We start from the raw sequence: 17,594 nt of genomic DNA on the forward strand, positions 1-17,594 counted from the left end.
TGAACCATACCAAGCCACACGCCCTCAACATGGGGGTGTGGGTGCTTTGGGGCAGGGGGGTCCCCAAAGCACCTTGTCCCCATGTTGATGAGGACAAGGGCCTCTTCCCAACAACCCTAGCCAGTGGTTGTCGGTCTGTGGGTGGGGGGCTTAGCAGAATCTGGTAGCCCCCTTTAACAAGGGGGCCCCCCAGATCACAGTCCCCCACCCTGTGTGAATGAGAGTGGGGTAAATTCTACCCCTACCTATTCACCTAAAAAAAAAAAAAAAAAGTGTCAAAAATAAAAACAGTACACAGGTTTTTGACAAAGTAATTTATTAAATCCGCTCTGGCATCTGATTTCTTCTCCTTCTGCCAGTTCTTCTCCCCTTTCTGATACTTCTCCTCTCTGCGCTGTCTTCTCCCTCTTCTGCCGGGTCTCCTCTCTCCGCTGTGTCTTCTGCCTCTGCCGGGTCTCCTCTCTGCGCTGTCTTCTCCCTCTATTCCTCCTCCGATCTTCTCTCGGCGCCCTCTCCCGCTCTAATGCTAGGTCCACGGTTTGCCATTACTTATATAGGCATGTGGCGGGGCCTCCGAATGACGTCACCCGGTGGACCCCCCTGCCCCAAAGCACCCACGCCCCCATGTTGAAGGCATGTGGCCTGGTTTAGTTCAGAAGGGGGGGGGGGGGGGCGCTGCCGGACTGCGTGCTTGGATAAGGGTCTGGTATGGATTTTGAGGGGGAACCCCATGACGTTTTTTTTTTAATTTGATGTGGAGTTCCCCTTCAAGATCCTCAGAGCACAAGTCACATGCCAAAGTCGAATCGGTTAAGACGATGATCTGACTTTGATCCGACTTCAATGATATTCAATGGGCTGAAGTAGGATCAAAGTAGTGCAGGAACCTTTTTGAAAGTCTGACGACTTGTGTCACACCAGTTAAGACGGCTCTCATAGGGAACCATTGATTTGCACATGTCATGCGACATGAGCTCCCAATGTCGGAGCGTTTGTCGTACAAGTGTGATTCTGGCCTCAAGGATGATCAGTGGAAACAGAATGCACCTGAGCTCAATTTTGAGTGTCATGGCATTGTCATTATGGGTATCGTTTGTAGAATTTTGAAGAAAATAATGAATTTTATCTATTTTGGACTAAGGCTGTAACATAACAAAATGTGGAAAAAGTGAAGCGCTGTGAATACTTTCCGGATGCACTGTAGTAGAATTAAACTTTACTTCTGCACAAAGTAGCACATTTCTGTTCTAAGATTTTTCCATATGGAATTTATAGTTCTAACTTGGAAAATCTGGACCAATGGTTGGCTAAAGATTTAATTATATTTGTTATAATTTTAGGTAAAACCTGTTGTTTTTTTGGTTTTATTTGTGCAATGTTCATGGTGGGTCTTATTTTTCATGTCTTAAGGGCCTAATCACACCAAAAATGAATGTGCTGCAGTGCATCTGGGTACACCAATCTGTTGTGCTACGTTGCACCATACATACATTAAGAATGCCATTCACAATTAATGGCACCACAGTTCTCCCTTGCACATGAAGTTTACCTACGTTGTGATTGGGGTTAATGGCCCTTGCTTTAAAAAAATACTGCAGAGCAATTATATTCAAATGTTTATCCTCTAAAGCTGTTATTTTTGGAAATCAGACTCTGATTATTGACTAATCACTAATGATAATTTGATCAAACTCTGCACAAAATCGTATGGCTCGGTAGAATGTCTTCTCATCTGATTTGTTGTTATTTACTCTGCCTAGACCCTTGATAAGCTGCAAATTCTGACAAGTTACTTAAGAGAGAAACATTTTTACTGCATCTGGTGTGGCACTTCTTATCACGGTAAATCTCTATTTATCTTTGAAAATGCAATGCCTTATATTGAATGATAATGAAAGACTTTCAAAACGTCTGCTGAAATTATATAAAAATGGTATGCTTCTGCTAAAGAAGTGCTACATACTTACTAACCTTAGTTCTTCTTTTAAAAAGTAAACATTCTGCCAAAAGCTGGCCACACACACAGATTTCTCCAAAATCCATAGATTACCCCATCTGCACTTAACAGCAAAAATAAGCAAATCTCCCTCTGCTGGTTATATCATTCTGATAGCCAGCACCCACAAACCGACACCCGCGAACACGCCCAAACAGTGACTCCAACTTATTGGCTGCAGTCAATGTTTGGCTCAACTTCTCTGCCTGGTTTTTGAGTTGGTTGTGGCCAGAGCAGACGTCTCAAAATGCCCACAATTAGTTTTTTTTAGCCAGAGCCTCTATTGCACCCCTCTCTGGTTTTAAATATAAATTTGGGTCTGACTTTACCCAACTTGATGGATAAGCTCCACTGACTGCCATCACCCTTCCAAAAGTGTTTTTATTGGACACTGAGGCTCATTGGAAATGGGAATTGAAGTTCGCTGGGCTTAGCCATAAGGTCAGAGATGGCCTCTGTTTTTGCTAGTGTCCTTGGGTACATGACATCTTCACTATTTGCTTTGAGAGAAGCAAAAGTTTGCTTGTTACTTTCATTTTTCTTTATTACCTGTTACCTGATTAAATCTTCTTTCAAGTTTGTAGCTGCTCATATCCATTGTAGCTTTCATTAGCAGCTTTTTAGGTCAGCTGACTTCTCAGCCGCGCCTTGGCGGGCTGTACCTGGACCCTGCCAGGAAGAAGATGCGGGGCCAACCTGTAATGTTGCTTTGGTCCTCTGCACTCATCTTGTCACATGGTGCAACATATTGAATTTGGGGTGATCCTGTCCCTGAAGACCCCCTTTTGAGGCATGCCCACTGGGAAGTCAAAGATCTGCTCTATTATCAGCCGGGCCTGCAAGACACTGGTAAGTTTATTTTTTTTTCTTCTTTGTCCAGGCAACCTAGGGAACAGCTACCCCAGTCCCTTAGTGGTTAATTTGGGGTACCCGAGCTGAGCCTTCTTGATAGCTGCCAGAAGAGGGAGTTGCAGCATTTTTCCAAGAGGCTTGTTCCAGCCTGAATTGGTATCTCCGGAATTTTGCCTCCCAGGGTGTGCCCTGTGACTCCAGGCTGCGCTGTTTTTGGTCACAGGCCATGGTTTTTCTGAACCACTGCACCTTTAAATTTTTCAACATTTTCCTCAAGGGTTTGGGGGTGCCTTCTCTGCCTGCGCAGCCTAGATCCAACCTAAACTTACTGTGTAGGTGGAAGCCGGCTTAGTCTCTTGCATTGCACTGGCTGGAACAGGAAGGGGCTCTTCCACTCCCTGCTTCCTTATGGAATACAGGCACAGCGATCTTTGAACATTTTTCTGTGCTCCCTCTGCATATAGTGACTGATCACAGAAGGCTTCTTTCTACTCAATAAAACAGACTGTGAGTAACCCTTTGGGGGTGGTTCTTCCTCACTTCAATGGCACATCATAAGCACAGATGAACGGATCAGCAGGCCTTGCTGGCTCACACGCTGCTTCAGGGGAGGTGTTCTACAGCATATCCCACAATGGCCTTGAACCTTATAGTTCTTACCACTGTTTCTAGTCACTGCCCTCCTCAGAGGCCTCCTTAACTGCTTTTGGTGCTCCCCGGTACGCCATTCTATCCAGAAAAGAATTCCCAGGCGCCACGTCTGATTTTACAGGAGGCAGACTACTCTTTTAGAGGCCTCAGATTGTAGGGGCCTCTGTCCTCCAGTGGTCCTGCTAAAGTTCTTCTCTTGCAGGTTCAATGCTCCCTAAAGAGTAGGATGAGGGAGGCTGCTCGTCTGAGCCCTCAGAAGGATACCAGGTCGATTATCTCTCCCAAGGTAAAGGATATTGGCTCTCTCCTTATTAATGTAGCAGTTATAGTCTTGTCCTGGAGCAGGCTGCATCATCTTGACCCAAGGTCACCAGTTTTGGTTCTTTAAAAATGCACCTGCATTATCTTGACCGAAGGTCACCAGTCTTAGTTCCCCCGGACGGCCAAAACCTTCCCTGTACACTAACCATTGGAGAATGTCCTGTATGGTGACTGGTGTCATCTGGGGAAAATCTCTGTTTCTCCCAAATGTTTTGCTCAGCAATACCCTATCGACGAGAGGATCCTGAAAAGATGGACCATCCCATAGACCCAGCCATTTCCTGCCCTAATAAAACCCTTACAGTTCAATGTTTATGATGTCCCACTGTTCAAGAACCCTGTAGATAAATGGTTAGACACCGCCATTAAAGCCATGTTTTCTATGGCTGGCCGTGCTATGCAACCTGCTGTGGCCACCTTATCTGTCTGTCAGACCTAAGCTTTCTGATCCAAAAGTGTGGTCTGAGACTACAGGTGTATTCTTAAGGATGCATGTGTCCTTCATCAGATAGAGCTTATGCCCATTGCCTTACACTAGTGTGTGTGGTACAGTCTGGTAGATACTTTCTATAACATACAATAGGAGTGCTCTGGATAATAAGGAGACTTTAAACTGGTTTGAAGGAGGAGCTGTTGGGCATGCTCCGAAACATGTCCTGCCCACTCTGACGCCAATTCCGGTTCCCTGTGTTCCATGCTGGCCCCGACAGCATGACTCTCCATCTTGGATCAGAGACACAGTGTTTCCCACAGCTGGTCGGCTGGAACTTTCACCTGCAGCTGTGTTTACTACCAGAAGGCACCCCTCTGGACATTATGGATTCATTGATATGCCTGTTTTTCACTTCCATCCTGTAAGTGTTTTTACCCTTCCTTGTCATTAAAGCGTTTTAAAGCTGCACTTAGAAGCGCCTTCTTCTCTGCTTTGGTAGATACTTTCTGCCATATTTCCAGGATAAGCCGCATTTTGATATACATGTGAAGGTTACTTTTGGTTCAGTCTTTTGCCAGTGGAGTTTCCTTGCAAGAAGCATCTCGCACAGATGCCTTTTGATGGACAATGCCTATTTGGTGACTCTGGGAGCATGAGTTTACTTTTATCCCAGATAAGGAGGGTTAAAGCCTCTACTGGAAATCCTGAGATGCAGAGTCCAAGCCCAACTCCACCACAAGACCTAAATGTCCAAGCCTGCCAACTCTGGTAACAAGGCTACCTAACAGTGAGGAAGTATCCTACTTGTCAGAGTGGGAAGGCCTTCTTTGCCGCCTGGACTCAGGATATATGGGGTACTCGATCTTGGTCCAGAACATGATCTCTCGGGGCCTCGTGATAGTTTCCAGTCCTTATTTCCACCCTGCTTCATGCTAACTTGCCATACTCTCCACAGAGGAGGGCAGATCCTTACACTGCTGTCCAGCAGCTCCTTTGGCAGAGGGTATTTCTCCAGTTCCAAAAATCTGAGAAATTTCAGGGGTTCTACTCCAAACTGTTCCCTGTCCCCAAGGCAAAGCGGGAGCATTCATCCCATTGTCAACAAATTCCTTCAGGTTCAAAATTTCCACTAGGAATCTCTCAGGTCAGCCATAGTTTCCCTTCTGGGGACCGGCTGGCCTCTGTGGCCATCAAATTGCCTAATTGGGCATACCCATCTATATAATTGCTACTTGCGTTTTGCCGTGGGCTCACAGGACTTGTTGCCCTTCCCTTTTGGCTAGTTGACAGCACCTCAAGTCCTCACTAAGATGTTAGCCCCTGTCCTAGCTTTTCTATGCTGTCAGTTTACCCCAATGGGATACCTAGATTACCTCCTAAAGCAACTGAAAGACTCTGTCTTCCTTCACCTCTGTTTCTAGCTTTCTAATTACTTTACCTTACGTGCCGGCATTTCTCCGTTTCACCACGCCCAAATTCACAAGGCCTCATGGAAGCAACGCAGTCAGACTCAAACACTGTGTGTCATAAAAGTGTTACTTGTTTATTCCAGGAAGTGTGCAAGAATATATAGGGTTTACAAACCGGATATAGCAGGCGTCACCCACCCATGGGTCATTACCAATCCAGGACAGGCTAAACACCTCGCCCCATGTATAGACCTATTATTCATAACATATCTCGCCTGACGATGTGCAGACAGTTCTTTAACAGTAAACCGGTTATTACATCACTTTGTCCCAGACTCTAACTTGCAGTTAGCACAAGACTGCAACAAGACTTCCTCTTCTTCTATAGAAATGTATTTCCTACTTTTAACTACAGAAGCAATAATAGGATTTTTCCTACAGCTTACCTGTAAAATACTTTTTCTAGGAGTACATCACGGGACACAGAGCAGCTATAGTAATTACTATCTGGGTTATAAGCCACCTAAAGGTAGGTGAATGGACCGTGGCATACCCAAAAAACAGGAAGTCCCCCCTCTATATAACCCCTCCTATACAGGAAGTACCTCAGTTTTTTCGCCAGTGTCTGTAAGGTGGTGGTCACTGATGTCATACATGTGCTCTTGGAGCATACTTGTAGGTCTGAACGGTTCCATTAAGAATCATGGACTTCAAACGGATCCATTCGAAAAAGCTGTCAGCCAAAATGGATGGTACCCGAGCCTCATTAGGAGAGAAGATTCCTCGAGGTTTGCCTGTAATGCAGCCTTACGGCGCTAGACCCTGCATAATGGAACCCTGTGCAGTGTTTGTTCTGACCAAGGTGCTTTCCTGCTGGGTGCTATACAGGTCCAGGGGAGTGGACCCCAGATTAAGGGGGGACCCAGTCTCTGAAGGTCTTTTATGACAAAGCTCGCCGTGATGGGTGAAGATTGGACTCCTGTTATGTTCAGAGTCCTGCAGCAGGAATGGTAAGTCTGCATTTGTTTTTTTTTTAAGAAAAAAAAACTGCAGAGAGAGTTCTGACTGTTTGTTCTCCTGGTGGCCACTGGGAGCAGTGTGCTGTTTAATCATGCTATGTACTCTTACTCATATGGGCTGCTGTTTCTCCTTTAGCCACTAGAGGGCGCAGGCTTGCTCAGTATGGCCTAATTTTAGGTAAGGGTGGCCATGCCATGTGGCAACAGGTTCAGTAGGCCTCTGGAGACGTAGCAGCAGCCCATGGATACTAACAAAGTATGAGTACTTACTATGGGAGAACTGTGTGACAGCCAAGTCATGATGATATGCTGCATATTTACTGCTTATCCGGGGAGACTGTACAACTGTACGTTGATACACCCCTGGATGGTTAGCAGTTCACTTTAAAGTGTTGTGTTTAAATTCACAAGGCCTCATGGAAGCAATCAGACTCAAACACCATGTGTCATAAAACTTGTTTATTCCAGGAAGTGTGCAAGAATATATAGGATTCACAAACCAGATATAGCAGACGTCGCCCACCCATGGGTCATTACCAGCCCAGTACAGGCTAAAGACCTCGCCCCATGTATAGACCTATTATTCATAACATATCTCGCCTGATGATGTGCAGACAGTTCTTTAACAGTAAACAGGTTATTACATCACTTTGTCCTAGACTCTAATTTGCGGTTAGCACAAGACTGCAACAAGACTTCCTCTTCTTCTATAGAAATGTATTTCCTACTTTTAACTACAGAAGCAATAATAGGATTTTTCCTACAGCTTACCTGTAAAATATGTTTTCTTGGAGTACATCACGGGACAGAGTAGCTATAGTAATTATTATCTGGGTTATACGCCACCTATAGGTGAATGGACACACTCAAAAGACAGGAAATCCCCCCTCTATATAACCCCTCCTATACAGGAAGTACCTCAGTTTTGTAGCAAGCAATTCCCAAAAGAGGGGAGGGGCCTCTGTGTCCCGTGATGTACTCCCAAGAAAAGGATTTTACAGGTAAGCTATAGGAAAAATCCTACTTTCTTTATTGTGCATCACAGGACACAGAGCAGCTATAGTTAATTATTATCTGGGATGTACCAAAGCAATGCCCCTGAGGGGAGGGAGACACCATCGTAGAAACTGCCACCAAAGAAGGACCTACTCTGCTATTTGTAATACGCTGAGGCCAAAGGCAGTATCTTCTACGTGATTGACATTGACCTGGTAAAAAAACCCTGTAGATGTATAAACAAAAGACCAAATAGTGGTCTTGTACACCTGGTCCACTGACACCCGATGATGAATGGCCCATGATACTCCCACACCTGGTAGAGAATCTCTAACTGGAAAAAAAAATTTTTGCCATTTAAACCATAGGCAACATTGATAAACTGGCAGATCCACTGCTAAATATTCGATCTGGATGCCGCCTACCTATCCTGGGCTCTTCTGGCAGCACAAACCAGGATTCCTGACTCGTGTTGACAACTCAAGTAGACCCTGAGCGTCTGAACTACCTCTAGAGTAGGTAGCTATCTTTCTCCTGCCGACTGTGGATTAGGAGAAAAATAAAAGGCAAGACACTGTCCTGATTCAAGGGAAAACTAGAAACCACTTTAGGCAATAAAAATGGATGAGGAAGCAACATCACCTTATGATGCGAGACCAAGAATGGCTCCTTGCATGAAAGAGCCGCCAACTCTGACACCACTTTGTGACGTGATAGCAACCAAAGAAGCCGCCTTCTGAGATAAAAGGACCAACAGAATCCCATGATTGGTTCAAAAAGTGGCCTCTGCAAGGACAGTCAAGATCAATTCAAGTCCCTAGGACACAAGAATGGCCTTACAGGCGGGACTGTCCAAGTTACATGCTGTATGAGGTATGAAACAGGCTGTGAGAAGCAATGGTCCCTGGAAAAAAAATGGATAGGAACAAACTCTGACCCTTAACGGTACTTAAGGCCAAACTCCTATCCTCTACCGATTGGAGAAAGAAAAAGAAAATCTCCCACCCACATATTTCTGCGGGTGCCACTTCCTGGCTTCAGCCCAGGCAAATAAATATTTTCAAGTCCTGTAATTGAAGTTCCCCGAAGCTGGCTTCCAGGGGCTCAACAGTGCTGAAATACAGGACTCAAGACCATCAGGTCCCGCTGGACTGAGAGTGTCCAATAGAGCAACCCCCGCAAGACTCGCAATGCCTGTGTACCAAGCCCCCCTGGGCTAATTCGGCCAACACTAATATCAGTGTTACCACCTTACGGATTCTTCGCAAAAGATGTGGCAGAATGCGAAACGGGGAAAAAAACGTCAAACCAGACCTTAAGGTGTTACCTGGAATATGTATTGGCGATAGAGACAGCTCTTGTACTGTCCCAGACAGAATGTGGTACACCTCCCTGATTCGCATGACCTCTGGTGCCGCTCTGGTGGTCGATATAGCTATGTCTGCAGAGGCATTTCCAGATTGCACCTACAACAGGTTTGTCCTATAATCCAGAGCAGGCATACTGACCAAAAATTCCAAGCTATTGGACAGTATTCTCTCCTGTGGAGACCAAAACTGTAGCCAGCCTCAAGTCAACTTGGAGAGACTGGTATCAGTGGTTATTTTCCAAATTCCTGAAAAGGAAGAATATCAAGCACCAATTTCTGTTCTGCAACACCTCGGAAACAGAGCTTTCCGGCAATGCAATGGCTGAATCTTCAAGTTCCAGACAGAGAATGAACCTCTACCAAGACCTGGAGTAGGGCTGTATGTAGAGCACGTGCTTTGACCTAAACACAGCTTCATCCTGTAAAAATATTTCGAAGGAACCCCTGGAATTGACTGCTTCCTGAGCAAAGATTATTGAGGTAAAGAGTATTGAGGTGTCTTCAGCAAGCCCAGCACTGGGGCTAGACGCTTTGAGAACCCTCCGGAGCTGTGGCCAACCCAAAGGGAAGATTCACAAAAAAAAAGGCTTTGCACTACAATTACAGAAATCTTTGATGAGCCTGGAAACAAACCCCCACACAAAGATGTCCGTTTCCAGATGATTATGGACCCCGAAATCTACCTCTTGCAGAGGAGGTCATCACTGAACTGAGCCTATCTGACACAGAAGGATGTTCAGCGGCTTGAGATCTTAAGATAGACCTCTTTCGCTCGATTACTTTACCCTCTCCAAACGATACCCCTACTTAAACACGCAGATATCAAAAACTTAAACAAAGCCATCTCCAAATTTCTCTGGCGAAACAAAAGACCACCTATAGCCCTTGCTAAATTGTATCTTCCCAGACGCGAAGGAGGGATTAGTCTCCCAAATATCAGAGCATACAACCTCTCTTGCCTACTCAGGATAGGCCTAGACTGGATATCGCAACTTTCTCGCTGCTCTAATTACTCCATGGAATCTTCAATGGCCCAACCTTACTCCCTGGTGGCATTACTTCATTGCAGGTGGAAATCTACTCCCCCACCCATACAACACAATCTTCTCCTTAGAGACACAGCCATAGCTTGGAGGGAAGTACAGAAAGCACTGAAACTTTCACCCTTTATGTCCAGACATCTCCCGATTCAAGGAAATCCCAGCTTCTCATCGGGTTTGGAATACAAACCCTTCTCTGTTTGGCAACAAAAAGGCCTCACAAATTTTTCTACCCTATGTGATCTGGAAACAGGACGCCCTCATAACTTCTCTGTCATTGCAGAAACTTTCTCCCTCCCTCAATCTCATGCTTTACACTACGCACAATGCATCAGCTTTATAAAAGACTCATGCAGAGAGGAAAGTAAGAGATTTCAGACATCCATCACGGACCTACTACTCCAAAGTGACTCTTATAAAATCTCGGATATCTATAAACCTTTCCTGATAAAGACCACTCCCTCACTTGCTTCCTCATCGGTAGCAAACTGGGGAAAGGACTTTCCTGACTCAGACATAGTGGAAAGGGTTCTTCAAGGGTACAAGAAAACACTTCAGCTGACCCCCAATGAGGTATGGAGAGAAACTCAATTAAAGATTATGCACCGTGCCTACATACCCTTTATCTCGGACAAGACTGTCCAAGTTGCAGCCAATTGCCCCATGTGCCGCCAGCCAAAACCATCACTTTCCCACCGTTTCTGGACATGCCCCTCCATCTCCGCCTTCTGGAACCAAGTCATCTCCTACATCTTCAAAATAACGCTGCTAAAACTACCTAAAGATCCCCTACTCCTCATCTTCGGATACTGGGACGACCAACTGCTCCCGTGGTCCCCAACCACCCACCCTACATATAAGGACTGGGCCTTGATCAGTCTCTTACTGGCTAGAAGACTAATTCTACAAAACTGGACCTCCTCTCTTTGCCCACAGATCTCGCAACTTAAAAGGGAGCTTCTAACCTTGCTTCACAGAGACAAACTCAACACCGACTTCAAAAAAGAACTCTCCAACACACGTTTCTACTCAAGATGGTGGGCCTTCATGCAATCAACTCTGTCCCAAGAGGAACTACAGAACTTCGAAAATACTTCATTCGCTTACTATGACACTCCCATTACCACTCCTGAGGAGGAAGACACTCCCGTTCTTTTTTTTTTCTTGTAACTTTCTCGCTACTTAATACTTCAACTGACTGGTGTATGCTTACATCCCCCCCCCCATTCTATCCACCTTCCCCCCCCCCCCTTTTTTTGTTTTTGATACCAGTAGCTCCCGAAGGACCCACCCTGTTGATACATCCAGTTATATTGTCATGATATGTCTATCTAAAAGTCTCACCATATATCCCACCCTGGTTATAATGGTTCTTCACCCATATATAAATGCGCATAGGCTACTGGTATATATATAAGTACATATATATATATATATATATATATATATGTAAAATGTTCAAAAATTTTGTATACCAACTATTGTGATACCCTGTATTGCACTTTCTTTCAATAAAAATCTATTGGAAAAAAAAAAAAAGATAGACCTCATGTCCCTATTTGGCTTTGGAACTGCTACCATTTAATTGTCTCACAATAATGAGCCCATAACTTCTGCTCCAAGAGCAAATGCAACGCAAAAGACTGACGACTCTGTGACAGACACAGACAGTCCCAAGAGGTGCACTTAACCTACCAGGTTTCTGCCGGCTAAAGATGGAACAAACCACCTCAGAGAATACTCTCAAAACCCAGCAGCCCCAGATGCCTAATTCACCTAGGTGGGGAAAGCCTACAGCATCTGGTATCCCTGGGCAGTCTCCCATCTATATACTAACCGGGCTTGATCCTGCTTAGGCTTCAATCAATTGAGATCAGGCATGATCGTGGTGATGCGGCTGCACTCTGATGAAAAATGAATGCGCCAGGAAACACTGCAATGCCAAATACCACAGTGGGCTCAGATGCACCCGAAATCACTGTCCATCAGGAAATGTGGACACCGCCAGATCCCTGAACCTGAGAGCTGTGCCCCTGCTTCCCCCGGCAGCCTCTCTTTTCTGGACCATCTAACTGGTATAACAAGTAAATAATGCAGCAACTAAATTATCCAACCTAATATACAGTCCTCCAAGGATGCAGGTCTAAAACAATGTTGGTTTACCTTTATGCAACCCCTTGAGTATGCAAGTACCTAGGTATGCAAACATGCAGGTATACAAGTATTCTTGCCATTCATGCATTTATGTATGCGGTACAAGGTCAAAAAGCACACACGCTTGTACCCCCAGGCAAACAAGAACCCAGGCAAATAAGCACATATGCATGTAGTCCTATGCAAATAAGCACATATGTATGTAGTCCCAGGAAAACAATTACATATGTAGACCGCTTAATGAAAATAAACATATGTATGCATTACAAATGAAAACATGCCAGCATGTGTTTAAGCAATATGCATCTATGGAAGCATGTGTTTATGGAAGCATGTGCTTATGCAACTATGCATTTAGCCAAAATATGAAAGCGTGTACTGTAAACATGCATTCATGCAACATGTGCCCATGGAAATAAGCATTTCTTGATCATACATCACGGGACACAGAGTATTCATTACATAGTGGGTTAGATAGGCACCATCGGTGATTAGACACTGGTTAATCCCAATTAAGGAGAATTCCTCCCCTATACAACCCCTCCCATACGGGGAGGACTTCAGTTTTTTCACCAGTGTCTAAGGTGGTTGGTCACGTAAAACACGTGCTGTGAAGAAAGCTCCAGTTTGGTCCCTGCGGGGGCTTAAAGGGCTATGCTGACCGGATCCATATCTCGGGCTGATATTTTGACTCCCAAGATGGTATGGTACCCGGGCCTCATCATCCGAAGAAGCAAGGTTTTGCCTGTAAGTCTCTCTTTGGAGGACTGGGCTCTGAGAAAACCAGGCTTGGTGTACTATTAAAACAGTGGCATGAAAGTTTCTGGCAGAGTCTTTTACAGATCCAGGTAAAGAGGTTTCTCTGAGTAGGAACCCAAAAAACCCTGAAGGTTGGCACAACGCTACCCGCCGTGATGGGTGAAGGCTGGAAACTGTCTGTTCTCAGCAGTTCCTGCGGCGGGGACAAGTAAGAGAAGTTAATCATATATATATATATATATATATATATATATATATTACAAGTGGATTTTCTTCAATGAGTTCATGTCTTACCTGATTTCCACCACTAGAGAGAGTAAGGAGCAAACTTGCGTGCTTTTCAGACACACTCAGTGAAGCTGATGTCCAATCATTCCCTTCCTCCACTGCAGGTGTGCATGCCAGGTGGCTAATTTAAAAGCTCAGAGCTCTGTAAACAGATGGACACAGAGTTTGGGCAGTGAGCATCTTAAAGTGGTCGGATCCAGGCTAACCTAAGACACCTACTCGGCATCAGGTTGTGCAGTATTAAGCATATATGTATATTGTGAGACTTTTAGCACAACAGTTATTGCATATGTCTTAGTACCTCTGCTTTGTAGCTTGGGACTATGTCTCCTCGTAAGAGGGTCTCGGGGGGAGGTAACAAAGGCACAAGAAAGTCACCGCCTGTGTCTAGGGGTCCTAAAGATGCCTGCAGATTACCATCCCCCCTGCAAGACTGGAGCCAGCCTCACAGGATGAGTCAGTGCCCCTGTCAGGTTTTGCAGCCTCTCCTAATATTACAGCCCCAGCGTATGTCACAGAAGATTCCCTTAGGGCTACATTGGAGGGTTTTGAGGGAAGAATTATGAATTTTATTTCAGCTTCCTTAAAAGATAGCAGAAAAAGGGGGTAGATCCCCTTCCTCTGCAGCACTTTCTCTTTCAGATGATTCTTCTGACAATGAGGAGAGATCCCTACCCAGAGATAGGGATCAAGAGCAGTCTGAGGATTCAGAGGAAGAGGAGAGAGCTTCTTCCTCTCAGGCACTCAAGGAGCAGGTCCAGTATTATACTGAACTAGTGTGTTCCACATTTAAAATGCCCTCTGCTGAGGCCGCTACATCCTCTGTTTCTTCCCTGGGGGTCAGAAGAATCCCACAGACTGCCTTTTCCTTTCCAATTCATCCTTTTAATGGATAAATTGTTGTATGAGGACTGGGGACATCCCGATAAACTGTTTACTCCTCCTAAAAGGTTTTCTATGCTTTATCCTCTGGAGGAAAACTTCACCAAGAAGTGGGAGGTCCCATCCGATGCGGCTGTCTCTTGTGTGAATAAAAACCTGACCTGTCCCTTGAACAATGCTCAGGTGTTTAAAGATCCAACTGATAAAAAGCTGGAAACTTTATTAAAAGCCTCCTTCTCCATGGCTGGCACTGTAGTCCAACCTACAGTCGCAACTGTGGGTTTGTGTCAATTCCTCAAGGAACAGGTTAAGCAGATGCTTGGCCTCCTTCCCAGTGAGGAAGTGGAGAACTATGCAGACCTTCCACAGGTGCTGTGTTTTATGATTGATGCCATTCTGGATTCTGCCCAGCAAGCATCTCGTTTGTCTCCCCTGTTGGTACACATGCGCAGGTCCCTTTGGCTTAAAAGTTGGGCAGCAGAGCTTTCATGCAAAAGATATTTTATCCAAAAAATTACAGGCGGTAAATCTACACTCCTACCAGTTAAGAGGAGTAAACGTCCACCATTCAAACTGTCTCTTTCCCCTTCCCCTGGAACATCAGGCTCTAAGCAGTGGCGACGGCCTTCCCAATCTACTTTCAGAGGAAAGGCCCAGGGTCACACCCAAGGGCAGAAAAAGGCTTGGGGACGAAAGCCTGCCAAGCAGAGCCCCAAAACATCCCTGTGAAGGGGCGCCCCCACTCGGCCGAGTGGGGGGAATGCTTCTACAGTTTTCAGGAGCCTGGCGGGAAGAGGTTCAAGACAAGTGGGTGGTCTCTTCAGTATCTCTAGGTTACAAAATAGAGTTCCTAGAGCTTCCACCAGCTCGTTTCCTAAGGTCAAGAGTTCCCAAAGATCCAGTAAAGCGAGAACCGCTACTACTGGCCTTAGATCGCTTACTATCCCAGGCAGTAATAGTAGAAATGAACCCAAAAAGATCAGGGTTCTACTGGAATCTCTTCACCGTTCCAAAGCCAAATAGAGATGTCAGACCCATCCTAGATCTAAAGGATCTCAATCAGTTTCTACACATTCGATCCTTCCGAATGCAGTCAATTCGTTCGGTGGTCTCCACCCTGCAGGGGGGAGAATTTATGGCATCAATAGATATCAAGGATGCATATCTTCATGTGCCGATTTTTTCCCGCTCACCAAAGATATCTAAGGTTCGCGGTAGACCAGCACCATTTCCAGTTTGTGGCCCTTCCTTTCGGTCTTGCTACAGCTCCTCGAATTTTTACAAAAATTCTAGATCCTCTCTTAGCAAATCTAAGCGCTCAGGGCATAACTGTGGTAGCTTATCTAGACGATTTGCTACTCATAGAGCAATCGGTGGCACACCTGAACCGCGCTGTCTTCAAGACAGTAAGACATTTGGAAAGACTAGGCTGGATAATCAACCTAGAGAAGTCTTCTTTGCAACCTTCAACAAGGTTGGAGTATCTAGGCATGATCATAGACACCGCTCAAGGCAGGGTGTTTCTACCAGAGCCAAAGGTCAAGGCCGTAAGAGCTCTAGTCCGCTCAGTATTGAGCAAAAAGAGTCCATCCATTCGGCTATGTATGAGACTGTTAGGAAAGATGGTTGCTACTTTCAAGGCTGTTCCATTTGCCCAGTTTCACTCAGGGCCCCTGCAGAGAAGCATTCTCGCAGCTTGGAACAAAAAGACTCATGCCTTGGATCTTCCGATGTGCCTAAGGATAAGCCCAAGGATACACAAAAGCCTCAATTGGTGGTTATGACCCAAAAATCTTTTGAAAGGCAAAGCCTTTCTTCCACTACAATGGAAGATCATAACCACAGATGCCAGTCTGACAGGCTGGGTAGCAGTTCTGGAAGAAACATGCACGCAGGGAAGATGGTCTGCAACCAAGAGACGCTTTCCCATCAATATTCTAGAAATTCGGGCAATTTACTTGGCCCTCATGGACTGGTCTTACAGGGTCATCCTATTCGGATACAATCCAACAATGCCACTGCTGTGGCTTACATCAATCATCAAGGTGGCGCCAGAAGTCTGGATGCCCAAAGGGCATGCCCAAAAGGGAAAGCCATGTTCCCTGCCTGTCTGCGGTATTCATCCCAGGAGTGGAAAATTGGCAAGCGGATTTCTTAAGCCGCCGGCAATTATGCCCAGGAGAATGGTCCCTACACCCCGACATATTCCAAACCATATGTCAAAGGTGAGGAACACCAGATATGGATTTATTCGCGTCCAGATTCAACAGGAAGCTGGAAAAATTTGTGTCCAGAACAAAGGATGTACTTGCTCAGTTGTCAGATGCTCTGACAATCCCATGGGATCAGTACAATCTAATATATGCCTTCCCTCTGAACCCACTTCTTCTGCGGTTCCTGGGAAGGGTCAAAAGGGAAGCAAAGTCGGTCCTTTTAGTAGCCCCGGCTTGGCCCAGACGACCTCGGTATGCAGAGATCGTAAAGATGGCAGTGGGCAGGCCTGGGGTCCTCCCATTCTGGCCAGATCTGCTCACACAGGGTCCGATTTGCCACCCTGCTTTACGAAGTCTATATTTGAAGGCTTGGCTGCTGAGACCCACATTTTAAAAGACCGTGGGCTCTCGGAGTCAGTTCTTTCCACTCTGATCAATGCCAGAAAGCCGGCCTCCAGGCTTATTTACTAAAAATCTGGAAGGCATATGTTTCCTGAACCCAGGGGAGATGGCATCCTAGAAGGTATATGATTAGCAGAATCTTGACCTTTCTTCAGTCAGGCCTAGAAATGAGATTGGCTTTGAGCACTATCAAAGTCCAAATTTCGGCTTTGTCTGTATTTTTTCAGAAGCCAATTGCTTCACATTCCATGGTCCGGGCCTTTATTCAGGGGGCACTGCGGTTAAATCCGCCAGTCAAACCTACAGTATACCCATGGGATTTGAATTTGGTGTTGTCGACTTTACAGGGACAACCCTTTGAGCCCCTGCACCTGGCTCCTTTAGCGCTTTTGACTAAAAAATTAGTCTTCTTGATAGCCATATCCTCTGCTAGGAGAGTATCAGAATCGGCAGTTTTTTTTTTGTAAAGAGCCATATTTAATTATTCACAAGGACAGGATTGTTATGCGTCCTAATCGTTCCTTCTTACCTAAGGTGGTTTCAGGATTCCATTTGAATCAAGATGTAATCCTACCATCCTTTTTTCCAGATCTGCAGTCCGCGGAGGAAGAATCTTTGCACACTTTTGATGTGGTTACAGCAGTGAGTGTCTATCTGCAGGCAACCGCTCAGATACAGAAAACTGATTGTTTATTCTGGCCATAAGAAAGGCCAAGCAGCGTCGAAATCCACTCTTTCTAGATGGATTAGACAGGTTATTTTTCAGGCTTATGATATAAAGAGGAAGACTCCTCCTTTTCATGTGAAAGC

General features: G+C 45.4%; 1 protein-coding gene across 1 annotated transcript in view; it reads left to right on the top strand.

The window, feature by feature from the left end:
* Positions 1-17,594, top strand: part of GPATCH11 (G-patch domain containing 11) — a 235,063-nt gene that overhangs the window by 211,970 nt on the left and 5,499 nt on the right. The window contains exon 7 of the mRNA XM_073627704.1: positions 1,761-1,842. Within this exon, the coding sequence (XP_073483805.1) occupies positions 1,761-1,842 (82 nt within the window). The remainder of the gene's footprint in view (positions 1-1,760; positions 1,843-17,594) is intronic.

This window comes from Aquarana catesbeiana, linkage group LG04, assembly GCF_042186555.1.
Source record: "Aquarana catesbeiana isolate 2022-GZ linkage group LG04, ASM4218655v1, whole genome shotgun sequence".
Taxonomy (NCBI): Eukaryota; Metazoa; Chordata; class Amphibia; order Anura; family Ranidae; genus Aquarana; species Aquarana catesbeiana.